Source organism: Myiozetetes cayanensis, unplaced genomic scaffold (genome assembly GCF_022539395.1).
Source record: "Myiozetetes cayanensis isolate MyiCay16 unplaced genomic scaffold, myiCay2020 scf10, whole genome shotgun sequence".
Taxonomy (NCBI): domain Eukaryota; kingdom Metazoa; phylum Chordata; class Aves; order Passeriformes; family Tyrannidae; genus Myiozetetes; species Myiozetetes cayanensis.
This window is the reverse complement of record NW_026086605.1, coordinates 29,612,427-29,639,765: the sequence shown is the minus strand read 5'-3', so window position 1 is coordinate 29,639,765 and position 27,339 is coordinate 29,612,427. Positions and strand designations below refer to the sequence as shown.

At 41.2% G+C, this 27,339-nt stretch overlaps 1 protein-coding gene across 2 annotated transcripts in view; it reads right to left on the bottom strand.

Moving 5' to 3' along the window:
* The window catches only part of BICC1 (BicC family RNA binding protein 1), a 101,420-nt gene extending 74,312 nt beyond the window's left edge, over positions 1-27,108 (bottom strand). Inside the window, exon 1 of one of the 2 annotated variants that reach the window (XM_050340676.1) lies at positions 26,749-27,108. In XM_050340676.1, the coding sequence (XP_050196633.1) occupies positions 26,749-26,950 (202 nt within the window). In that variant the 5' untranslated portion in view covers positions 26,951-27,108. Of the gene's footprint in view, positions 1-25,532; positions 25,589-26,748 lie in introns of those variants that run through there. The other variant, XM_050340684.1, reaches the window with a different exon arrangement.
* Between the last annotated feature and the right edge of the window lie 231 nt (positions 27,109-27,339).

The following is a 27,339-nucleotide window of genomic DNA, read 5'->3' as shown; positions in this document are numbered from 1 at the left end:
TTTCAGAGACAATGAAAGAAAATCAGACATTAAAACTTCCTTAAACCCATACACAGAGCAACCTTTAGGTTTTGAGGATGTTCACCACAGGCTGCTCAGAGTCAACTGGAGGGATCAGGAAAGGGGGTTGAGCAAAGGGAGACAAACTCCAAAATTCCTGAGAAGTTCCCAGAACATTCAACAGCCAAGGAAACTGGGAAAACACACCTGTCCACATAGCATGATGACAAACATTAATGAGAAGGTCAGGACCCACATGGTATCCAGAATATTACCAAAACTATCCCATGTCTACACATTCCATGACAAAAGGACTCTTGGACTGAAGGTGAAAATAAGCATCACCTCTTATTGAGGAGTCAGGGAAAAAAAATTTACAAACAGTGCAAACAAAACCATACCCATGAAACCAACTTACAGTGTTTAAAAGGGAGCATTTTTGCTCTGGTACAGCAGCCAAGGAAGAATTGGAAGAATTTCAGCGTGCTTAGTAAATGACAATAGACTGTTTAATATCTGGGCTTTTTTGGGTGGGTTCCACTCTATCTCCTGTTAGGAGGAACTCAATATCCAACTGCCGAGTTATCCATAAAGAGGTCAGATGTGCTGTAACTTCTGACAGGCAAAATAGTGCTGGGAAAAAAGCAGACTGAACACAGGATGCTTTTCTGCTGCTGTTGAAACACCCCCTTGGAAGTCCAGTATCTACAGCTTCTTTTTGGGCTACTTTCCAGCTAGATGAGGTTTTCCTGGTCAAGGCCCATGTTACCTGAATGTGCTTGTAAGCACAAACAGGTAAGATATCCCTATTCTTCATCCTGCCCTTAAGGCCACATTTCCTCTACAATACAGAACGATGAACACTATATTATTAGGCATATTCACTAATTAACTTATTATTATTTACTTTTCAATAGCCTTTTATTCCCCTGCATACTATTTTAAAACCAAATTGTTGATATTAAAAATTAAAATTGTTGGCAAATGATTAAAACCAATTATACAACCAAAAATTCGTGGAGTTTCACCCATCCGTCTTTAATGATGAATAAAGAGAACAGCAACATGGAGAAAAAGGGAAAGCTCAAAATAAACTGGGCTTTCTTTCACTACCTCTGCATAAATTGTCAAAAAAGAACACAAGAAAAAAATACCAAAAAGACATTGATTTTGAACAAGTATTCCTAGAGACTTGGTTGTAGTTCTAGTAGGGACCTGACAGATTTGGTGACTTACAGCATAAGGGGAAAAAAAAAAGAAAAATTTTAAAATCCTTGTGTTATCCAGAAGGCTACTTGCCTTGACATTCCATCATCAATATTTTTAGAGTTGCATAACTATAGAAGTCTATCTAGAACCAATAATCTAATACATAACAACTGTAAATTTCAGATAACTAACACATTTTTCCACTTTTGCAAAACAAATCTATCTCTAGGGAGAACGCTGCCTGCCAAGGCTCTGCATAGAGAAAGTCTGTTTGTTTATTCATTTTTGAGACAAGTCACAGCTTGAACGCAGGCTGTGAAGCTGGGGTTGCTTTGGGAGCCCCTTTTTCCTTGTTAGAAATCCCTCCTTTCAAAGGCACACATGGGCTGAGCTCATCCACACAACCACAGAGCAATGATGTGACACGGAGCACAGGCAAGTGCATGGCACGAGATTTAGGATTTTAGTGAAGATAATAAAGTGACTGCTTTGCTCTCTGCCAGCTGCTCTTGAAAACAAACCCTGAGTAGTTGTCAGCACTGTGTTACCTGATTAAAATTGTTCTGTCAGCTGCCTCAGACTAGCACTTGTTCAGTACTAAAGCCACAAACACTCCATCTCTATAACTGGGTAGAATATTCCTGGAAGTCTCCCATGCCATCCTTCAGAAACACTGGAGGACCTTTGCTATTTCCCATAGTAGATATGCCAGCTGATATTCCTAAAAAAAGTCTTCAACCCCCTGTTCCTTCATCCAAGCTTTTCTCAACTTCTTCAGTTTGATGCTGGCATTTCTAGAGCCTGTTCTCTCTCACCTTTCACTGTCAAAACCTCGATTGAAACTAAAACCTCTTCTCCTTTACAGTATTTGGTTGCTCAATCATGACCAAGTGGGAAGAGAGCCTCTTTGGAAGCCACCATATATCAGCCATAGAATCCCTCAAATTGAAAAATACCTCCAAGATCATACCCTGCACCTTTCTTTACAAAGTCCTTCTGAATCCTTGATTTCCATGACCAGAGATGAAATCAATGGTCTGGTTTCTGGGATCAGCAGAGGGTTGGTTGGAAATTCCTTACCTAATAAAAATTCACTTGAAGTCTAACATGAAAAACAAAGCCAAGCATAGCACAACTTCACTTAGTATTTTCTTGAAAACAAGTGTCTCAAACTAACACAAATTTTCCATGTCAGGTTTGTAACCACTTGACTGGTACTGCAAAAGGAGAGTATCAAGGCCAAAAGTGTACCCAGCTGCCACATGGTGGGGAGAGATTGAGTCTATCCTTTTAATGTTCATAAAGCATTTTTGCTACCTAAATATATAAGAATAAAGCATCCATGACCTCAACCTTCCCATACTCCATGGCCAAGCTGCTCTCCAGACTAACATCCCAAAAGTGTCACCTCCACTGAGAAGTATAAAGGAAAGATGTGGTTTAGCTTTCATTATTTTATCCACAGACTTAGTTAATTGTCTCCCTTCCTTCAAACATGCCTTTCTGGATTTCAGTTTTCCAGGAAATTTGGCAGCCTGTGGCCAAAGTGATAGGCTGGCCAGAAACAATTTTCACGTTGTATTAATTTGTTCCAAATCCTTTGTAGTGAGGAACTGGCAGCAGCAGCCTGCAGCCAGCCATGAAGTCAGCAAGAGCACTCTCCCACAATTAACAGAGCTTAGATGTCATCAATTCCCCTGACCCATGATCCAAAGGGCAGGAGTTTTGGAGGAGACAGCTGGAGAAGGGTAGCTCTGGTAGCTGGAGGAAAACCTCACCAACATCCCATACAACCCACTGCTGTTATAAAACATTACTCATCACAGCAATAGAATGTATGAATATTTATGCCAGCAACCAACTTCTCCACTACTGTAGTCTTCCTCTCTGACACAAGGGAGAACAAAACTCTGTGGGAGGGTGCAGCCCCACTTTCACCTTGCCTACCTCAGTTGATTCCCCATCATCAGTAGTGCATGAGCTGCCATGCACATCACCTGCTCTAAATCTGGGGGCTGTTGTTCCCTAGGAAGGTGTTCAGCGAGAGGAAAATATGTAAGACAAGGACCCAGCTTTGAGGCTCCAGCATTTTGCCCCTTCCCTTCAGTGCAGCACTGTCAACACTCCAAAGGGGACAGGACAGCTGACTGAGCTCCCCCAGTGCTGTCACACACCTGGACATCAGCCAAAGCATTTGGGTGAGGGTAGGACAAGTAAGAGATGTAAAGCTTGGCTCAGCATTTTTCCAACAAGCTCTGCAGCAGGACTGCCTTCTTGAGTCACTGGATGCTGTGTAAGCTCAAAAAAAAAAAAAAATCCCTAGAGTGCCTCAGGAGGTAGAACCTCAGTTGCTGCCAGTGCCCAACAGATCCAACTCTGCCCTCAAGCCAGAGTACCCATTTAACACTACTTGCTGTTTACAGGAGGAAAGAAAATCATAATATCCTAAGTGCCTCGAGGGCTGACAGAGGATACCTGCCAAACACAAAAGCTCTGCTCTCAGCAGACTGATGGCTGGGGATATTCTTTCCATTTGTTTACAGTTCAGCTTCCAATGCACAGCCACTTTTGTTGTCAGGTATGTGTGTATGGGCACTGTGTGATTCATTACACGGGAGGGAAGAATGTAGCAAGACTGCAAAAAAATTAGAAACAAAAGCCCTACAGATTTGGATAAAAATGTACACACTCTTTTTCTGATGGCCCTGCTTATTATGAGTCATTCACAGATGTGGAGTTGCAGGAGAGAAGCCAAGACTAAGTCAAAGACAAAGCTTTATACAGGAAACCAGTTTAAGGCTGTTGCAATGCAGGTTACACACTGAGCTGAGGCCATTTCCAAGAGTGATGAGACACTGTGTGTATCTGGCCCCATCACACTGAACAACATTCTGAAATACACTCAACAGGGACAAAAAACATTACTGGGAATTAAGAAGTCTCTTCCTTTTGCAAAAGCCAACCAACCCCACACTCTCCATCTTCCTGGATGCAATTGGAATATTTGGATAACAAAACACAAACAGTTCCATTTTTCTGTCCAAAACCCACTTTCTTTCCATTTCAGTCTTCTTATCAGAATAAAAAAACAACAGCCTCAGAGTTTTTAAAGGACACATGTTGCAAACCCTTTTCTAGGCATCTGTGCTCCTGCTTCTGCACATCTACACAGCTGGAAACACCTCCTGTGAAAAAGGCCACACTTGCAAATCCACACACCCAGGTATCTTGGCATCGTTTTTTCCTTTAACCTATCACACTACACTATGATGAAAATAAGTTCTCCTGATTATCAAAATACATAAAAAACCAAGTAGCAAAGAACAAAAAGTTTTAAAAAATCCAAGAAAAAAGCGTAAGATATTAACAGATTCAATTAAGCACAGGCAGAAGCACTGGGGCAAGGCACTGAAGCATTCAGCTAATTAAAAAAGAAAAAAAAAGGAAAAGGTAAAATCACATTTTAACACAACCCATTTTACAGAAACATACTGCACATCTCAATTTCTCCTGTTCATAGCTTTAGACACAGTAAAAAATTGTCCCAGTTTAGCTTATTTTTAGCTATCACCACAGATAACATTTGAAGGGAACAAGTTCATCTGTTTCAGTCAAGAACAAACAGTGCTGTGTAAATAACATCCCTGTGGAAGTTGCAAAGCAGATGTGTAAGGAAGAGAGAGTGGGACAGATCTCCCCAAAGGGTGGAAGCAGAGGAAATAAACTTATCCATACATCAAGTTCAGAGTTGTGTTTCACCACAGCTAAGCATGAGCCAATTTGTCACCCATTTTTCCATACATTAGCTAGGCAAGGATCCTAATTATGTATCAGCACCAAACCACAGCACTACAAGCTACTTTGCCAAACTAAAGTTTACTCACAACACCAAGATCTTTCTGCTTTTGAGAAGCTAAGGAAATGAAGTAATTGTTTAGGTAAGAAGATCAAAGCACAACAGAAGTCTAGACCCTTCTGGTAAAGGTGAACAAGTTTTATTTTCACAGCTGGTTTTATGTCCACATTTTCAACATCTACAGGATTTTTTTCCTTATGAACAGTTCCCATATTAAAAAACACAACTGGTATATACAGCTGCCAAAAGTATGAAATGATTCCATTTATGTGCATGCACATAAATAAAAACATATACACTCAGAGTGAATGAAGAATGTCAAGTTGTACAATCAGGGTTTCTAGACACAGTTTACAGTAAAATAAAAGCCTGCACTGGTTTACATTGCAGAAGCCTTAGCATCACACCAGCTCAAACCATGCCACATTAGGAGATGTGGGCTGCATCAGCTGTCAAGGATAACCTATTAGCTTTTACTTTAGAGTTGGGGACTATTCAGCAGAAAAGAAGACAGCTAGCTTAAGACAAGCAAAAGCATTCTGGATTTAGAGTGTTAAACAACAACAAATTAAAACAGTTAAATTAATTTTATCTCCTAAGCTAAATTATTCCATTTGGGAAATCCCACCTGCTTCTTCACTGAGTCAACACTACAGATATAAACAGTACTGGACTGAGTCACAGCCAATGCATGTATCCAGAAAAACACTGCTCTGAGTTGGCACCAGGAGAAAGTCTTCTGGATAAAAAGATGCAGCTCCACAAGAAATTCTGCACTTACACTGGCAGCATATCTTTATTACCAAAAGTATTTTTTATTACCAAAGTATTTTTCAAAGTAAATCAAATCATCTTCTACGAAAAATTCACTGAACGGTAGCACAACTCCGTGAAGTTCACCTGAACAATAATTACATTTGCCAAACCAAGTGCAAGGTGGCACATAAAGCAGAATTTCAAGTTACACAAGCAAGCAGCAAAGTCACGTATTCATAACCAATTCTTTGAGAACTGCTCAGTTCAAGGTGCTGTAAATCCACCAGACTCTCCAGAATGCCTTGGAGACAAATAGCTCCCAAAAATGCATGATGGCTCAGGTATTATGAGGTTGAGCTGTGTTTTACAGAATCAGCAGAAAGAGACCTTAAGTTAGTCACCTAAGGGTTAAAGACCAAACCAAACCGAAATCTGGCAGAATGTACAGGGATATTTATTCAAATACCTCAATGCTATTGAGATTTGTCCCTCAAAGATGCCAAAGCTCTTTCTGAAATTAAACACAGGCATGCTGGAAGCACACATCACTGAGACGGCACACGGATGAGAAGCTTTAACTTCCCCATTCACCTTAAAGCACTGATCTGGATTGTTATCCATCTTCACATGGGGACTCCTCCCAAATTTGGGCTGATCTCAGGAGAACAAAATTAGTCAAGGATGTAAATTTTGCAGTACCTAAATCAAATATATGAGCATGCCATAGGAATAAAGATTATCACCAACTTTATAGCTCAGCCATCAAATCCCATATGTATTTTGGGGCCACGTTTTCATGCACAGCAACATGCCTCAAGCTAGTTTTTCTTGGTTTCCAAACTATGTATTCTGGCTACACGGGAGAGGTGCAGAAATGCAAAGCTCCCCCCACCCCAAGGCTCTGAACAAAGGGGTCTTTAGGAAGCCAGCTGTATTAACCCTTGGATTCCTTGTGATTGCCACCTCCTAGAGGCAAGGTCCTGCCTTGAGGGAGCTGAAATGCTCCTGAGGGACTGCAGAGTCCCGGCAGCACCTTTGAACCAGCTACGCTTGCAGAAGGGAGCGATCTCCGTTTGCGCTTCTCAGTATTCAGGAAGCAACCCCACAGAGGGGTGGAACCTCTCCTGGTCGCTTTGACTGCTCCAACCTACCCCAAAAATGCTACAGGCACCCGACTAACTCTAAATAAACATCTCTTAGGAGTGTGTGTACCCAGATTTGAAAGCCGGCCTTTGTGGGCTGCTGAACCTTCTATTCCAATGCCAAGGCTTTAAGGACCAGTCAGGAAGGAGAGAGCTGGAGTTATGCTGCCTACACAAACAGGCCCAACATATGTTCCTCAAGCCCTAAGACTCCTTTCTTTTTGCACACAAGCAAATGACTGCCCACAGTGCACTATCTCAAGGACCGGTGTCTCCACTCCCCTGCGAGCTAATTTGTATTTTTATGGACTCAAAGCTATTTCTACAACTGTTGTTTACAAGAAACATATAAGCCAGGAGAACTCTACAAAACTCCATTTACACAACCTTGTGATACAGCGCAGGAAATGCTTAAGCTAAATTAACGACCACAAGTAAACAAGAAAGCATTGTTTTGTGGTTAGACAACCGAGGCTCTGAGTTACGCAACTCATTTATCTCAGAGCCTTGACTATGGCTGGAATTAAACTCATCTTTTCCACTTTCAAGACTCAGGGAAGTTCTGCTTAGAAGAATTGATGCAACACCAAAACCCAGTAAGTTCATGCAAAATAAACTGGAAAGAAATTTGTAAACTTAAGATACAAAATGTCGAGTGTGGGGAAGCAAAAAATGAAAGCAAAGAATGTGCAATTTCTGCCAAAATCTAGAAAAACAAACAAGTAAGGAACTAATATTTGGCCCACTTCTGTTTCCAGTTCCTGCGTGGGGGCTTTAGCTCAAGAAATATCATATTTTTGCAAAGAAAAACAGGATCAAGTAGCAAGATGTTACTGCAGCTGATTTAATGTAATCCTGTTTTCATAAATAATTTTTTTTTACTATTTTTGCTCAGTACCATTCAATTTGGATCCTTTCTGTAGAAATTCATGTCAAAGTTTTTTTCTTCTATATTATGTCAGGTATGAACTTCTTTTGCCGTATTTACACAGTAATAAGGTTATACATAGAAGAAATAAGGAAGTTAGTCCAAACCTGGCCTGTAGCAGAAAGTTAATACATCATATTACCTCAGATGTGAATTAATATTTCCAGTGGTCAATTTTTAAGTGTCTGCTGCTCAGGGCAGGGCACATCTCATAATAAATGAAGAGGTGTTAGGAAGCATCGTGGCAAGCATTTAGCATATCCCAACACGACCTGTACCAGCATAAACCCTGCTCTTGAAGTCTATATTTACATTTGTTTTTGTATGCATATTTGCCTCAAGTACCGTGGTAAGTGCCTCTTTACTGGGGCAGCATACCACCCTTCTCCTCTAAAAATACTCGAAGTCAACCTGCAATACACCACAAAACCACCGGGCAGATTTGAAGTCACTGGGTAACAAATAAAGAATTTCCATTTTCGTATCACCAAACACTGAATGACATTGCTACCTATTCACAAAAAAGCACTATGGGCTAAACATTGTGCAACATCTCCCAACATGTTGTACTCGCAAAATATCCCAGTTTTTATAAGTGTTGCCCATATGTTTCATGCTTACATAAAGCTTTTGCCAGAACACTCACTTTTCAAGTGACAAGGAAATCTTAGTAATCTGGAAGGAATGTCAGTGAACCAAACAGAAAAATCAAGTCTACTACTTGCCCTGTTACCTGCCAATTTGTGTTCTTTGGAGTAGTCATAATTAACTGACATAATGAATGCACATATCCAGATCTGTTGAAGCTGAGCTGACACAGTACATTTGTCAATTTTAAGATACATTTTCTAACCAAGGGGCATAATGTCACTCTCAGGGCTCAATAGTGAATAAAACCAAAACCACAGCCAGTTTTCAGGCAAAAAATTTTAAATAGTGTTATTCAAGAACACAAAGATTAGATTGCTATGGTAGCAGATAAGTTTGACTGCAAACTACAGGAAACATGCAACGAGGTTGATGGAGTTCCTTTAAAACAGACCAAGAAATAACTAGTGTAAAACATCAACTCAAGTATCAAGCAAGCCTTGCAAAAGGAAAAGTATTATCCAAAAGCCATAACTAGGGAACACTAAAAGAGATTGCTCTTAAGAATAATTCTAGCTAGAAATGATAAAGATATGTAATAGGAGAAAAAAACTTTTTTTTTTTTTAATGGAGCCACATTTGCTCCTGTGAGGTACTGAGCTGTGTTTGATTTATATGCCATAAAACACAGGAAAGCATATATCTATAAGCTATTTTTCAATTCAGTTATACAACTAGACTATTTTTAATTTACATGAAACATATCTAAGTGGATAGGAGGGAAAACAAAAACACTGTATGAGTGAATACATGATTTCTAACTCAACAACAGTTTTGTTTCAAGCAGACTGCAAAGCTTCCTAAGGAAATACAGTCCACTTGAGAGCAGGCTGAAGTATCTCAGAGTCAGCATTTCCAGACATAAATATGAAGGTACTGGGGTCAGGTTTCCATGAAGGAGACAAGTTGCCCATCAATTAAAAAAAAAAGTGACTATATGTGTGTTTGCAATAGCAACCAAAAGGAACGATACGAGTGCTTTATGTTCAGCAGAACTAACAATAAACCAAGCCTCAAGCACTCGTTTTCGCTGGAGAGTAAAAATATAATGGCACTGTTGCCACTTGATGGTCAAGGGGATCTCAGCTTTGTATTTCAGTGAGAAACAATCACCACCACCACCACCCAGCATAGATTGGCCGACACTCCTCATGTGCTCACATTTGGCTACTGTTTCTCCTAAACACCAGTTAGCAGTTCATTTTAAAACCAAAAATTAAAAAAAAAATGCAACAAAGCCTTGTTCTACTCCTAATCAGATCTAGTTAAGAAAAAAAAATTGCTCTAGGTTTTCATTCTCCATCAAAATCTGTATTAAGGGAATAATGCAGGAAAATTATAAACAGTTAATAACAGCAACAAAACCACCTCATTAGAGAGTCTGCATTTATGTTAAAGGTGAACACACTAAGTCAGCCTCTCTTTCTGATGATTATTTCAAGCCACACAATTTTTCAACACCAAATTGCAATTCATACAGACAACCACAGAAACACCTGAAATTTTTCAAGTCTTCTATTCCTTCTTCTAGGCTTTATCAAGCCCTAACAAAAGATATCTTTCACATGTTGGGTGAGAAGTTACAAATTGGAAGTTACAAAAATATAAAACAAACAAAAAATTATATATAATAAAATGAAAATAAGCTTTAATGCTCCTTTCTCTTTTAATTTAAGAAAAAAACCTTCCACTGACCAAGCTCTTAAATTATGTTGCTCTCAATATACTGAGTCCTTGACCTCTATTTCAGCCTTTTTATTCACACATAGGAACTCAGGATGGAAAAAGCCAGGTCAGTATTCCCACAGGTTCGCAAGAACTATGCAAAGCCTGGAGTAATGCTGAATAAAGCCACAAAGCCATCCAGGAGAAAAATAAAAACAAAGCAAAGCAGGGGTGTGCCACCAGCTGAAAACTGAAAATTTAAGGTTTTGCATACTACCTAAAATTGTCAACCCAACAATTATTTATTGAAGAGAGAAAGGAGAGGATCCATCACGGAGCCCTCGAATCAGAAAATGCCTGCTACTAAGGAACAGAAAAGTTACAAAATCCTTTGTTCTCTGTGATCCAAGGATACAGAAAGCTCTGCTGGGAAAAAAAAAAAAATCCACAAAAGATTCCTAACATTCTTCTTCCATTACAATAATATAGACTTCAAGATGTTCCACAACGTGAACTATAGCTTCGTGCAGTGCAACCCAGCTAACAGGAAAAGTACATTCTCCAGGCAGTTAGAATAGGTCAGCTTTAAAACTAAGCAGAAAGGGAAAACTGGGGACTTGCTGCCCCAGTTCCTCTGCTGAGTGTTTGGAAAGTTCACGTTTCAGGAGTCTTCAAGCAGAGTAAACAAATCTCACGGCTGCAGAAAACTGCACCTGAAGAGGAGGGTTAATAACACTAAGTTATGTTTTTGAGAAAGCTCTACCCATGTGTCTGTACTGCAAACTTCCAGACAGGAGGTATTTGCATAAGAACTGGCTTTTTGAAATGCTAAAGTTGCCCTCATTTCAGAAATACACTGAGAAAGGATAAGAACAGGTGTCCCCCCCCAGAGGGAAGTTCAGCAGTGCTCAGCTGTGCTGTCACACCACAGAAAATGGGCATTTTCAGTTCAGCAAAGTCCTCCCTGAACTGGAAGCATCCACTTAGAATAAACTACACTATGCCTCATCCAGAAAAACGGCAAACATAGCCCTGCCCACACATGATAAGTATTAAGGAAAGCCTTCTACTATTGACTTTATTTAACTGGGTCTTCCTAGAGTTGCAATTAATCCCTAAGAATTTTCCAAGTTCCTCAGTTAGCAGAGACTGTGAGTGATTTTTATGCCAAGTCTGTTTTTACAGTTGAAGAAAGTCCACATACTCACAGAAACGCAAACCCAAGATTCAAAACACAATCTCCTAATATTGAAATCCAAATATTCTAACAAAAAAATTATAAACACATATTCTCTTTATTCCAAAGACAGTACTTACTATCATTACAATTTATTCTTGAGCTCAAGATAATACTATCAGCTGCATACAGTTTACTACAATAACACAAGTACAACCCATCAGATGCAGCTCCAATCTTCAGGCTTCACACAGTTCCATTATCTGAGAAAAATCATTTTTTCTACTGATTGTTCTGGAGATAAACCTGACAGTGCTGTGTTTTCTCTTGTGCCAACAAAGACTTTATCACTTAATTTATGTTTTTAAGCCTCCTCCCTCATGGTGTTTTTTTAACCGGTGCTATTTCAACTATTTGAACTGTCCCCTTAAAACAGAATTTGGCTATTGTTTGCTTTTTGTTTGGCACATTACTAAAAACAATAAGGCCTTGCATACAATTAGGAGTAATTAAGTTGTATGGAGACTAGTAGATTGTTCTGTAAGGACAAACATGTGAGTTAATACTTGATTCTTTTTCCACAGACACAAAGCTCCCAAAGTTGTTTTGACGTAGAGGAAGGGACATTGCAATGGCCAGAATAAAAATTCAGGAAACTCAGCAGACTCTGAAAGTCTCTACATATCTCAACGATGCATAATAAAAAAAACACATCTAGAATTAACAGAGGTGAAAGTCTGGATGTTGTACTCAGTTTCTAGAGTTCATAAGCCATTATTATTAATACTGCCAAAATCAGCAACATTTCCTGTTTATGTTTCTTTCTTCTATTTTGATTTTGATTAAATTTGGGTTTCCTGTTACCAATCAACTGGTTTCAACCATAAAATACTTTCCAGCTCTGTAAGTTGCTACCCTGAAATCATGAGACTGCTTGGTTACTATGAACCCACAACCTTGGCAAAACCAATTTGCAGAAACTGATACAAATCTTTTCTGTAACTTGATGAAAAATAATCACAAGATTCAAGGTGTTAAAAGAAAAAAATGGTTTTTAGAAAAAAAAAGCAAATTGGTTTTGTCACCTAAGCTATCACAGTGAAATATTTGCCAGCTCTCACTGTGCCTGCATGAACCCACTTGGTCATAGATCAGAGAGGTTTCTCCAGAAAAGAAAACTGTTCTTACATTGCTAAAGAAACAGCACCAGGGAGGTAGCTCAAGCATCAGCCCCTAAGGTATTCAGTGTGGGTGTTCAGTCCCTTGTCAATCTCTACTTGGCAGTAATTAACCAATTCCTGCCAGAAAATCAAAAACCAGCCCGCATTTGAGCAGAGGGAGCAGACCTGTGACCCATCTGCAGCAGTACCTGGCATTTACAGAAGCACCAACCGGAGTTGTTAGAGCACAGTAAAGAAATTAAATTAAAAGTGACTTGAATTGCCTAAAATGGCATTTTCCTCCTAAACAGCCTCTTCATCTCTACTTTTCTCCTCAAACACGCTAGAATACTATCCCTTTAAATTCAGTAAGGTTTAACTCATAAATTACTTCAACAGAGAAATTGATGCTGCATTTCTGAGCCTGAACTAAAGACTTACAGCTCAGGAGCAGAATGTTTGAGAAGAAAACATCACCTGGGAACCACAGGAGAACACGAAGATTTTTTTCTTTTATAATTAGAAGTTTACATTTGTGCTGATGTTAAACTCCTTTGCAGGATATAAAATTACTTATTCATTGTTAAGAACACATTCTTAATCCTTTGACTATTAAAAAGACGTAAGAAAGGTTAAATTACAACAAAACGCTGAATGCTAAGGACTTTAAAGTGTTTCAGAATAAGAAGCTCCATCTGTGAGTTTACCATTAGCTTCACACTACCAAGTAAAACTGATCGACCTTACAAATATGTATAGTCTCCCAATTATTTTTTTAATCATTCACAAGACACTAAGATGATCAGTAAAAGTGCACAATACCAATACCTTACAAAGCAAATACTCAGCTGTACTCAAAACTACACTCCGAAAACCTCTAGTGTTATCTAGAAGACTGCAAAATTTATTTTATGGCTGGGGCTTTTCTTTTCAGAGTAGAACAACACAAACCCTTGCTGGCTGGCACAAGAGCAGCAGCTCCCCACCATGGTCCTCCGGTTTCCATCTTTTAACGTGGAAATCAATGTGCACTGAGGCATCTGAGTTTGCTTTACTGCAGCAAGCAAAATGCACTGGAGTCCCAACCATCTTGCCACTGCCTCCCTGATGAACAGGAGTAGCTCTTCTGAGACAGGCACTGCATCTCCATCCTCCACATATCACACAGAAAGAAGGCAAGCCTGGCTGGGTATGTGGGAAAGCATCTACACCAAAGCCTACACTCAGGTTTAAGTGTTCACCAACAATCTATTCCATCTGAAGGGGCATGTCAGGAGACGAAGGAAAACATCTCCATGTTTACCCAGCCCCTGGGGGTTCCCAGCTCCCTGTGCTGCCCTGAGCCTGCTCTCACAGCCCCAAGTCTGTGGACCAGCTGCAAAAATGCTGAGTGGGCTCCAACTGATCCTGATCCATCACACTGCTGGAAGGAGGCAGAGCAGAGCTGGTGAGTGGTTTCTCCTCCTCTCCTCCCATAAAACAGTACAAACATAAGAGAGAGCAGAGGAGAGGCTGCACAGAAGCAGCTCCTCTCAGAGCAGCCTGTCTGGCTGCCGTGCGACGTATGGGGAGATCCTTCCTGTTCACATCCAAAGCTACTGCACTTTTATAACCCTCTTAGTCACGTCTCCCTCCGCCTCTAGGGTCCCGAGATTTCCCGCTTTAAAAATGTTTCCTACCCGTCTGAAAAACTTGGCCCTGACACCCTCCCACCAACCCTCTGCCCTGGCAAACCTGCACGGGCAGTTGTGTAAATGTTTCCTGTAACTCAGCCACTCTTCTCCCACGCCTGACTCCGTCCTGGGCACGTTCCTGGTTCCTGCCAGACCAAGGCACTACTCCACCTGGAGGACGAACACCGCTGTAGCTCATGTGAAAGCAAAGCAGGTAGCAGGGAAGAGAGACACCAAAAGCACCCTCAGGGAGATGCAGCACGAAGCTGAGAGCACTTAGTTCTTCAACACCTTATTAAAATTTAACTCAAACCCTCTGCTGGCTATTCCCGAGTGGACATACCAACAGTAGCTCTGCAGTGACAAAGGGGAGCCACACAGTTAAAAGATTCTTGCATAGATGCAACTGATATCCTTTAAGGAAAAAAAGTATATTCATATTTTAATTTATCATATTCTCGACTTATAACACCACTAAGCCTCAGCTCTCTACATAAACACAGAAAATATACTTCCAACTGCAAGTACATCAATTAAAAAAGAACACTTTTTAATTGATCTTTAGCCTAAGTTTGCATCTTTCAGGTGGGAAATACCTAAAGCTGCACCTAAAATCCAGCAGAATATTCTTCTACACTCACTTCCCCTAAACATTTACAACAACACAAAATATAAAGTTTTGTAAATGTTTATATATAAACAAAACTTTGCAATGAGCCAACCCTACTTTTTTTCCACAGCTTAGATGCTTCCTCATGTTTCAAACACTGGAATGACTTTTTTTATTTCTGCCAAGTCTCTGAACAGTCTAAAGATGTCACCGAAGACCACTTAAAGTAAAAAACCTGACTGCTGCTAAGCAACCCAGAAAACATCCTTACATGTTCAATTGTTTAGTGGGTTAAAAAAAATTTCACACCTATTGAGAATCCCTGTATTCTGCACTCTAACAGCGGTAACGTCTTCCAAACAGAGGGAGCAGAGAAAATTCTGCAGAGTATGTTCCTATTTCAAAAAGGAATCGCTTATAAAGGGCTAGAGATTTGATCAGATTTATTCACTGTTGCAGCACATGGAATAGATTAGAAACAGATTCTCCCTTATCCGCTATTTTACACACGCTCCGGAAGTAAATTTACTAAGGAAAAACAGCACTTGTGTTTGTTTTACTAAAAAAGTAAAGACGTACCAAGATTCCTTTCCACTATATAAAAACAATGTTTTTAAAAAACGTATTCCACGTCCAGACTCCTTAAATCAGTGCTATTTTAACTGCTCCAACTGCATATAAACAAAGGCCATCTAAAGTAATTTAATATTCCACCATTCTATAGCACTTCTCACCCATGGATGCACTTACACGTTCAGAAGAAGTGAGACCAAGTCCTTGAAGTAGATCAAGATGAAATGAAGTATTTCCATATCACAGCAAGGATGGCATGCAAATGTATCCATTTCAATTACACACAAATACATATGTACATTTTGATTTAAATATATGGGCTGGAAGGTGGAAAGACCTTCCCCGGATCTTCGCTCGCGAAGACTGGCCATTATTATTATTATTATTATGTATGACACACAGAGATATGATTTTAAACACAGATTATTTTAACCACTTTCTTTTCAGCAAGTGGTTAACCTTTCACTTACCATGGCTCTGTAGCCCAGTGGAATGACCTGCACAGGAACTACTGTACAACAAAGCTCCTGGTTTAATTATCCTGCAAACAGCTCACTGAACCCCAGCTTACACACCCTCAAGCAACACAAGTATCTCCCTATAAAGGTCCCAGGGAATATTTTCAGAAGGCATCAATCTGCTAAAGCTTCCTTTAACATACGAAGTGTTTCACTGCATCACTTATAATTGACCTAATATTTATTTTGGAATTGTGGATTTCATTTTTTACATCTCTCAAGATGCTTAGTCTTAAATTACCAACCTCCTATATTCAACTGCCATAAATTTATTGCAGGCATAGTCTGAACAGAACAGAGCCAATAAAAATAGACATAATCAAAGTCCTTCATTCACACAAAGTCATTGGCAACAGGGAAAAAGGCAGATTTTAAGGTTAGTTTAAAGCACTAATTCAGAAAGACAACACAGATTCACAAAACCAAAGTTTCCTTAAAAGAGAAAAAAAAATCACCTACATGTAGAGATAAAAAATATTTGTAAACAAAAAAGAGGTAAAAATATATTTAAAACTTTGGAATACCTAGTAACCTCACCATGAAACTTCAGAGTAGCGATGCAATCAAAAATTTTAAAGCTTTACATGGTAAGATAGAACGAGGGACAACAGGCAGAAAATGATGCACAGAAAGTTCCACCTGAACATGAGGAAAAGCCTCTTCACTGTGCAGTGACTGAGCGTTGGAACAGGCTGCCCAGAAAGGCTGTGGAGTCTCCCTCACTGGAGATATTCAAGAACTCTGCCTGTGCAGTGTGCTCTGGGATGACCCTACAGGAGCAGGGAGGTGGGACCAGATGACCTGCTGTGGTCCCTTCCAACCTGACCCACTGTGTGATTGTGAGAGATAAGAACAGCACAGGTAGATCACAAAACAGACCACTCGCTTATGTGCTTATTAAATGAAGAAAAAAAATCCCATATGTATATCACATGTTCCAGTAGACCAAAACAGCGCTTCCAAAAACCAGGATAAATCATCAGTATTACTAACTTCTCCCTTTAATTATCTATTAACATGGCTTCTTTCAGGTCAGATTTACTTGGCTTAATACCAGTTTTCAGATGTGTTATGCCATAAACCATTTAGCTACACTTCATTATAAAAGTGTTACAAGTTTTCTTCACAAGGAAATCTAGCATAATTCCTTTCCAAAACTGAAGTTTAATCAGACAAAGCCCTGATCTGACCTGTTCCACAAGTAACAGAATTGTCTTTTGGTTTTGTTCTGCTTGTCATCTCATCACTAGTACAGAAAAATCATTCAAGCTTTGACACATACTTTGCACCAAGTAAGTGAGAAAATACACAGCTCAATCTTTTTAAGTACACATTTTGAATATGCATATATGTCACTTGAATGATCTGGAATGACATTTCACTTTTTTTCTTTCCTTGGCACTCATTTTGATTTACAATTTTTTGCCTTCAAAACTTCTGTGATATTCTAACAGCTAGAGCAGAAATATCCCATGGCATTATAATTCCCACAAATAAAAGTCATCTTTGCAAGTTAAAAAGCTTTAGAGATGGACTGAAAGATCTAAAATAAACCCTCTATCATTCCACAGCTTCTTAAATAAAATGCTGGGAAGGCCCACAGCAAAACAAATCAGAAAAACCTTTATATGGACTGGGGGGGGGGGAAGCACCTATAAAAGCCATAGTATAACAAACATTCTTCAGCACTCACACACTGCAAGCCCGACAATAACCACATAAGCGCAAAGATTGCTGCTTATTTTTCCTAGAAAACAGTTCTTAGAGACCTGATTCATATCACATAGCTTTAGTGGAAAATGGAACCAAGCCTCCCAGGCCTGGCCTGCAGGGAAGTTTAGTAAATGGAAAATGGATGGCTCATTCCTCACTTGCATCTACACATGTTCCCAACAGGCAAAAAGCCAAAGGAGGAATGGGGACTCACTATTTTCTTGAGTTGATATTTGAGGAAAAGCTTCTCCATACAAGTTTACCAAGTTTTATATATAAGGAGTATTATTTATTGCAAGTTTTAAACACCAGGCAAATCCTGGAATTGCATTGGAATGGGGAACGAGGCTGCCTTGTGTCTGGCACCAACTACAGTGACCAGCTCCCTGCCTTTGGGAAAAGGCTCAGCGGTCAAATCAGATGGAGGAAAAATAAAAAAGCAGTTTATTTGAGATCTCAAAGCAGCTCAACAGAGAATATTCCTTGCAGTCCAGTAACATTTCTACCAGGCTGCATACGAGCCCCTCTAGAGAAGGTAACAGCCAAAACATTTAACTGCACACACAGTCATCGCTTATCAGGCACTAACTGTGCCTTCAAAAACATCTTCAGCTGATCATAGATTGTGTGATTGTCCTGGAAAGTGAGCTCCTCAAGCGACCTCAGTGTGCCCCAATAGCTCAGAGCCTCCAACAGAACAGGTCAAAATCAGATCTTTGAAGTTCTAGGGCATATCAACCTGGGCAATTAAAAAAAAAAAAAAAGCAAAGCAATAAAAAAGGAGCTTTACTCCACAGCATTATTAAACTGTTGATCTCAAGATGCCAAATTCAAGACACAGCTGCTGGCAGCTGGCCATTTGGGAGGTTGTCAGAGTGAGTGGAAATCTCATGCCTTTTACATGCAACATCTATTAGAGTCTGTCTGATCACAAGTGACACATTTATAAAGATATTTTAGAAACCTTTCACCCTTGAAATGAAAGAAACCTAAGGAACAATCTATCTCCTGTTTGTTAACACATCCCATGTGCAAAGAAGACACTTCCAGGAAGGATACTAAGCAACAGGAATTTCTGTGGCTTTCACAACAGAATCCAAGCAATAGAGATAACAGGACTGTGCTCCAATCCAAGCTGCATTACCAAGTCCTGTTTTCACAACTTGCTCACGTGCCCTCAGCAAGAAGGCAAAGCTCAGCAGGATGCAGAGTAATCCATAGCTGGGAGTCCATGAACTACATCCCTTGAACCAGCAAGGCCACCCCAGCCCACAGCAGCTCCCACTGCTCGGCCACTGAACAGCCAGTTAGTTTACCCCATTCCCAAAAATGCACCCTGATGCCTCAGTAAGATCTCAAGCAGCAAGTTAATATTAAGCCTTGTTAAGAATCCTTTAATTCCTTTGCTCTCCAAAAGACATGAGTGACCTCACTTCAGCACTGAACACTTGAGAATCGACAACTCTCCAGATTTTTTTGAATTGTTTCTTTTCAGGAAAAAAAAGAGGAAAAGCCATAAAGTGACACTTTGCTTCTTGTCTTGTCATGAGGCACCACTGAGAAGAGTCTGGCTCTGTCATGGGACAGGCTGCATCTGCTTATATCCTCTGACACACACAATTGATGGTCTGCTCCAAGGCAGAGCTCCATGCAATCCTGCCTGTCTCACACAAACAGGCAACACCTCCTCCTCAGCATCCCAGCCTGTGCATCCTTAAAAAATGTATCCAATCCCTGAATCCCACCACACAGCCTCAGGGAGATCTGAGGCTTGCACTTCTACCTGTCTGCTACCCATGCTGCCTGCAGTGCCCTCAGGGATTTCAGGGATGCACCCACTCAGGTGGGTTTCCCAGTAAAGGTACAGGAACTTCCCGTATAACTGTCCTTCAGCACATGCCTATCCCCTGCCTTCCCACACTCTATGCCTTAGTCTCCATCACAGGAGAGCTGCACAGCAGGATAATAACCAGGACAGGCCAGCTGCTACATGCCCATCCAACCTCTCTTCATAAAATCTGGTTTGCCACAGAAAAACTAAACCAAGTTATGCTACCCGGCAATATCATTGTCTGATTTATTCAGACACCTAGTGTTCTCTTACGTATTTGCTTTCAACCCCCTTCCATCACACCCATCTTCTCCTGCAGAGACAACAAGAGCTTTTCCACCCATATCCAAAACCTACATTTTTACACATGAGAACTTGTTGAATACTCAGATTACTTAGACTGTATAGATAGAGAGATAACACCACCACTCCTGAGCATTCCCTCACAACATCAGTAACCCTTTAACAGGGAACTATTTCTTTGAAAATCGTGTATTCCCCTTCCAGTAAAGAAGGTATCACTGCGGACATCTTTACATCAACCAGCTATAAAAGTCACCGAAATATGAAGAGTTACATTGCCCCATGCAATACAGTCACACTGGTCTGAGCCAGAGAAAGAAAGCTCCATCAAACAAAAACAGATACTGAACAAAGGTTGTAGCTGTATTCAAGGAATGAATTGCTAAAGTCAAAATTATTTTAGAAACTACCACTGACTAACAGGTAGCATCTTAAAGAAGAGATCCTTAAATCAAGAGCTCATCCCTTCAGAGAGTTTAGTAATTGTGTGTATTTCTTGTAGCTGAACTCCAACTCATGTGTAGCCATATTAATTTTTAAGCTCAAAGTTCGTGAAAGGCACCACAGATCTGGTCTTTACAGTAAGGGATACTACTGTAAAAAATGTTAAATTGAAAAAAAAAGTCCTTGGTTCTTCAACACAGAGGTCTGAAAATAAAGAAAACCAGCATGTTTCATTGTTTGACAAGGCATAGAGGCAGGAGTCTGAAAAAAGCACTCAAAATAGGACATATTTTCCAATGGAGGTAAAGATTACAATATAACCAACAGGAATGTGCAAGGCAGCAATACTTAACTTAGCAGTCCATGCCAAACCATGATAGTCCCTTGTACTACTTAAAAAACACTGAAACTTGAGAAAGTGGTATTACTACAATTGTTAACAATGGAATGCAGGAACATTTTTAAACTACAAGTCACACAAATTCATTTAATGTATTTATTTTTTGTAGAAATAGACTATTCAGCACTTTAGGGATTTGAAAACTTGACAAAGAACTTGGAATTTTTTTTTTCCTGCTAGATGTAAGTTAAAGACCAAATGTAAATGCTATTAGGAAGGTTCCAATTTCCCCACAACTATGTCCTTGTATAGGTTATGCTGATACATCGCAAGGAACAAAAAATAATAAAACCACCAACAGAAATCTCTCAACTTAGTAGAAAAAAAAAAGCCACATTTTCTTCCTCTAGGAAAAGAAACTGTGGTTAGGACCTACTAAAATAAAAGAGTCTGAGAAGGTATTTCAGTACAAATCTGGTCAAAGACAAGACATACTTCACAACCCTTGAAGATCCAACAGGGACTTGGGAGCTGTAGACAGGACTATAAATCAACAGCAACTCTGAGTATTTTTAACTTCAGCTGCAAGCAAGGTACACCAATTATTTGAAGGACAACCATACATTTAGTTTTATTATATAAATTTCTGTCACCATCACACACACACACAAAAAAATAATCCAGAGGAATAGCAGCAACTCCTGCTTAGCCGTTTAAACATAAAACCCAACATAAATTTAACACTGAGCTTGCCATCCCTGCACTGATACCATCATAGTCAGGACCATGGCAGTAGTTAGCTGCCTACTGGTCAAAATTCATATCTTCAGGGTCTAGCCTCTAATAAAACTATTGTTTTTAACACTCAGCAGAGGCCTGGGTTTCCTAGAAGATCCTGTCTTCTTTAGTACGTTCAAATAAAAGTGTTTTTCTTCCCCCTACCACTTCCCTCAAACTCTGCCTGTCACACATGGATTTGTCATTCTCTGTAGATGGAACAAACTAATGGAGAAATCTATGAAAAGTACCGAAGCACACTTTCCAACAGAGTTACCCATTAAGAAGGGAAAATACACTTGTTTAAATACAAGTTTCACCTGATGGATCAGCAAACAAAAGCTGGTTATCACTCAGGCATCAGAACTAGGCATTGCACAAGTACAGTCTTAAGACGGGACAACAGCCTCAGGGGTCACCTTTAGACAAATAAATTAACAATTGATTTTCAGTAGATTTACAGTAAGTTGCACCTAGATTAAACTGTGCAAAAATATTATCTAAGTATTTATATCACTTCCCCCTAAGAAAAAAAAAAAAAAAAAAGGCACTTGTTTTGGTGGAAAATTACTAGCTGGGGTTTTTTTTCTAACTGCCCATGAGAGGTAAAGAGCACCAAAATGAGAGACCAGGACAGGGAAGTGCTCATTGCAATGGCAGGACAAAGATAGCCCCAATGAGGTGCTTGTACTGACTGCTCTCACTGAATTGGAGTTACACTGCTTTCATCCTTACTGCCTGAAAAATAATAAGTGATCCTTTATTATTTATAGAAGTCAAGTCTACATTGTGCACATTAAGACTGACATGATTCCCATTATTCTGGCCTACCCCAGCTAACCTGTGGTATAACTAATGACAGCCACTACTAAATCCACTGCTGCTTTCCAAGGTGCCCACTTGGTAGCAACACAACCTGCTCTGTAAGATGAGCTCAGGAGCAAACAGGGTGTTTGTGGTGCTGAGTGCTCTTCATTTTCCTGGGCAGGTAGGTCTGTGCTTTTCTTCCTGTGTTTATCAACAGTCAGGTAAATTCCGAGTTGCCTCACCAGGGGTAAAAAAACAACCACAAACAATAAAAACACAGAACAAAAAACCATCACTCCTAAAGTTTAGATCTCTAATACTATCCCAATGAATCCTCAAAATGAAAGATGATGCATTAAAAAAAAAAAAATCCAAAACGGAATGAAGAAAAACTGAATTTTAACAGGCACACTTGGGTTTTTTTAATGAAAGAGCCATATATATTATGGTCCACACACCACTGCCAGATTTAGACTCTTATTAAAAAACAGCATGGATTTGGTTTTTTACCAAACTGCTAACGTGTGATAAAGAATTACAAAGTTACAAAGTATTTAAGCATGTGCTGTACACACATCACATAAAAAACACCCTTCAATGTCTGTTCAAGAACATGACACAGAAAAAGGATTATTTGAAATGCAAAACTGGCATAACAGTTTATAATCAAGGATAAGAAACACCAAGCAAGCAACAAAGGTGTTGCCTTTTTTTGTTTGGGTTTTTTTGTGTTTTTGTTGTTGTTTTTTGGTTTTGTTTTGTTTTTGGTTTTTTTTTTTTTTGTTGTTGTTTTGTTTTTTAGTCTTCGTGGTCAACTTGTGTCAGCCTACTGATTGCTGCAACATTAGCTGTTCGATTATACTTCTTGGGCAGCTTTCCTAAGTTTAGTGGTTTGCATTTTTATAATAATATTCAGCTGCTATGGTAACAGGCATTTAAATATGCACCAAGTAAATCATCTCACAGTATTAAGTCACCTGAGCATTAACCAGAATTTGTGCAGAGCAGCTATAATTAATAGCACTGCTATGAAATACCATTTTCTGTCATTGCTGGGAAGAACACCTGATCTGTTTTACTCAAATTTGCTTCCTACCAAAAAAAAAAAAAAATTATACTAAAAATCTGTTCACCAACAAACTCTGATAAAGACATGCAGCATCAGATAGCTTACACCCCGCTATAAAGACTGAGATTTGCTTATGGAACACTATTCCAGACAAATCTCTGTGAAAGTAATAAAACCGTCATACACAGTAGTTGGACACAAGGAAAAAAACTTGTTCTTATTTTCAAGGTTTTTACCACAGCTTTTGCATTTCCTGATATTCCATACAGAACACTAAACATACTAAAACAATTATTTCAAACTGGAAAAAAAAAAAAAAAAAAACCCTAGCAGAAGCACCCTCGAATCAAGATTTTCTGACACATCAATTCAGATTTGATTTTTTCTTTAAATACAATTCCAGCAAACTTGTTGCACCACCTCTTTGAAAGAGAGTTACCCGGGGTGTCCCCACAGCACTTACTCCAGATACTCTGTATCTCACAGGAAGGTGTCCCAGTCCCTCCTCGAGCCATGGAGTCTGCTACGCCCAGGTGAGTCCCTCCAAAATCAGCCCCATCCCTCAGGAAACTACCCACAAACTATCAAGGGTAGGAAAGATGAAAATAACCACAGCAGAAACTCATAAAATTCAGCAATGCAACCTCAAAGTAACAGAAGCACCAAGCCCAACGCTGAGCTGCTTCATATCCTTTCTCCCCGATACTATTTTGCATTTCATGATTAGTACAGTAAACAACAGATGCTGATGAGCAAAAAAAACAAGGCACCCCCGAGCAAGAATGAGAACATTTCCTGATAGGTTTCTTCAACAGATGCTGTTTCAAACTTGGCTTGAAAGACAACTGAAGATGATGTGTTCTCACTCCTCCATAACATAAGAGAGCTGTGGTGATCACTAGAAGAAATCCTAAGTTTTTTTACTCACTTAAAAAGTAACTTTGACAAACATAAACAAGCTTTCTGGTAGCTGGTAAAAGCAAAAGAGGAGCCTTTAAGCATCTAATACGAACCCAAGAAGCTGTATTTACACCAGCCTAAATTTAAAAAAGTAAAAGGCAAAAAAATTGGCTAGCTTTCGGAAATAAGAAGTCCGGTCATCACCACCTGGACTACAGAATTGTTTCTCTTCCATGATGCATTTTTAAGAGCTTCCAGTGAAGGATCTGGCATTAGAAACCATAGGGAATTCAACCCTACAAATTGCCTAACAAAAATTAGTTTCTGGAGATGGCACACTGCTTCCTCTCCACTGTCCCTTTCCTAATAGGGTGAGTCAAAGTTTCTACTCCCAAAGGATGGACACAGAAAAAAAAAAGAAAAAAAAAAAGAAAAAGAGAACAGGGGGTGAGAGAAGGTGAAAAATACACTGAAGTTTGGCTTGTCATTGGCACCATAAATGACTCTGAATTTCTGGGTACCACTCACAGATCAGGCTTCATGGTGTTCTTTCCCTGGCAGTGCTACTTTGAGTTTGAGATATTCTACAAGAAAAGGATAAGTAAAACCTATCTGGGAAGAAGTCAAGGGATGAGATAAATACTTGTAAAGTACAGAGAGGAAACTGAAAGAAAGTGATGATGTTTAACAAACAGTTCAGTTTTCTGACAGAAAGAACTACTATGTTTGCCTCATGTTTCCTAATAAGCAGTTTTTCATTACCAGTAAGCCAGATAGTTTAGGTTTTCACACAAAAATACTTGTTACAGAGTCCAACATAAACTTTCCTTCACAACAAGGATATCTACCTGATGCAAAAACTCCTCAAACCATCACTGAAGCACGTGTGTTCTAGACTGGTCATACTGCAATCTCTCTCCAAAAAGCAGACAGCGTTCTGTTGGCATTTACTTACTACGTTCTGTCAATCATAAATGCTTTACTACACTCTTATAAAGGTAAGAAATAAAAGTTCTTTTAAAAGGAACGAAGAAAATATCACATTTTGACACTGGCTACTGCTGGGTGACACAACCTATAGAGTATTTGGAATCTGCTTGGGAGCTTTGTTTACCCCTGTGTGCTTACTACTCCAGGCAGTAGAAGGAAGGACTGTGTGTGGGATGAGATAATGGAAATTTATTCAGCTTCTACAGGAAAAAGTTAAAGCAACCTTCATCTTCTTACAGAACTCTAACTTTTGACCCTTTTCTACCACTTCTTACACAGAAATACCCATGTGGTTTTGGTTTTAAGACACTTTTGATGAGCACATCTTTATAAATAGTTGTTGCTGCTCTGTTTCTCCAAATTCCTTTCTCTTTATTGCATTACATAATGAGATTTTTTTTTCTACTAGCACTAAAGTATTAGCTGATTAAAGATTAACTCACCCCCAGGAGAGAGAATCTCAATTAAAAAAATTCCAATCATTGTAGTCACCAAGTCAAACCGCAGCTCTTCAGTGACCAACCCAGCTCACCAGCTCCTGTTCCCCTGCTGGCTCCCAGAGCCTCCCACCGCTGGAAGGAGGAGGGCAGGTGCCCTGGCAAGGGATGCTCAGGAAAGAGCACCTAAAGCTTCCAGTAAGTGACCGAAATGCCTTTCATATGACACGCCACGTGAAATACTTGTCAAGGGTTTATTTGTTTTGAAAATGTACATAAATACCTGAATTACCATGTTAAGTGTAACATTAAATGTTTACAAAACAGTAGTTCCAAGGAAAAGCGCACCTTCTTGAAATCACCACCACCTTTCCTTGTTGATACAAACATACTCTGAGATTTGACGCCGCAAGACCTGAAGCTCACCTCGGTTCTCACGGGCTCTTCAGGTCAGACAGCGGGGAACACTCCCGGGGGAATTACCCCACTCCGCAGCATCCGCAGCTGGTTCAAACCTATTTATCTGCTCTTTAGCAACAAAACCAGCAATTGCCTCTCCTGTTTTGTCAAAAGCTGCCTACGTAACTTCCACTGAGAGTCAGATAATTCAAAACATACTGGGACAAAATATGCAGCCTCAAGGAAAGAAAGAAAAAACAACTCAAAAAAAAAAAAAAAAAAAAAAGCCAGAGAACGGAGCCAAGGGCCGAGCCGGTCCTGCGGCAGCGGCGGCCGCTCTCAGCTCTGCGGAGCCGTCCCCGCTCCTCCGGCCGGGACACCCGGCTCCAACAGGTCTTTTCCCGCTACGCGGCTGTTCCTCGAAAGCCGAGAGCCCGAACCGCCCTGCCTGAGCGGGATGTTACGTTTTTACAGAGGGAATTCGGAAAGAGCGGGACCCTCCGACCCGCAGCCCCGGCGCGGCCGGGCAGCGACACCACCCGCGCCGCCGGCCCGGCGACACCCGGGGGGACGGGGCCGCTCCGCTCCGGGGATGGGGGAAGAGGAGCCGCCTCCCTCCCCGGCCAAGACAGAGCCTGGAGTAGGGACCGGCCCGCGGGGCTCCCGCCGAGCCAGGGCCGCGTCCCGCGTCCCGAGGGGTGACAGGAGACGGACCCGCCCCGGCGGGGATGGGGGAGGCAGGACACGGCACGGCGGGTCCGGGGCCCCCTCGTGTCCCTGCCGGACTCCCCCGGGGCACCGCCGCCACCGCTCCCCGCCTCACCTTGGAGCATGGCCTCCAGTTTCTTCCTGTCCACCCGGAATCGCTCCTCGCCCCACTCGGGGCTGTGCAGGGCCCGCGGCGGGCCGGCCGAGTCCTCCTCGGAGCCGGGCGCGGGCGAGTCGGCGCTGCGCTCGCTGTTGGAGCCCGGGTCGGAGAGCGGCTGCTGCAGGTACCCGCTCAGCGGGTCGCGCTGCGCGGCCATGGCGCTGCCGGGCGGCCGCCGCCGCTCCGAGCCCCACTCGGCCGCGTCCCCGCGGGAGGCTATCTGCCCCCACAGCCGCCCCGCCGGCTCATCCCAGCCGCCGCCGCCCGCCCGAGCCCCGGCGCCGCCCGCCCCTGCCCCCGGCTCCCCGCCGAGTGTGCGCGGCCCCGGCCCGGCGGCGTCCGCGGCTCGGCGGCGCCCCCAGCCCGCCCGCAGCCCGCACAGCATCCCCACCTCCATTGGGCCGCCGCCCGCCGGGAGGGGCCGGGGATATCCCCGGAGGAGGGGGCAGCGCCGCGGCCCCGGAGGAGGGCGGGGAGGGACGGGGGAGGGAGGGGCAGGGAAGCAGGGGGGATGCCACCGCCCCCAGCGGCACCGCCCACGCCTCG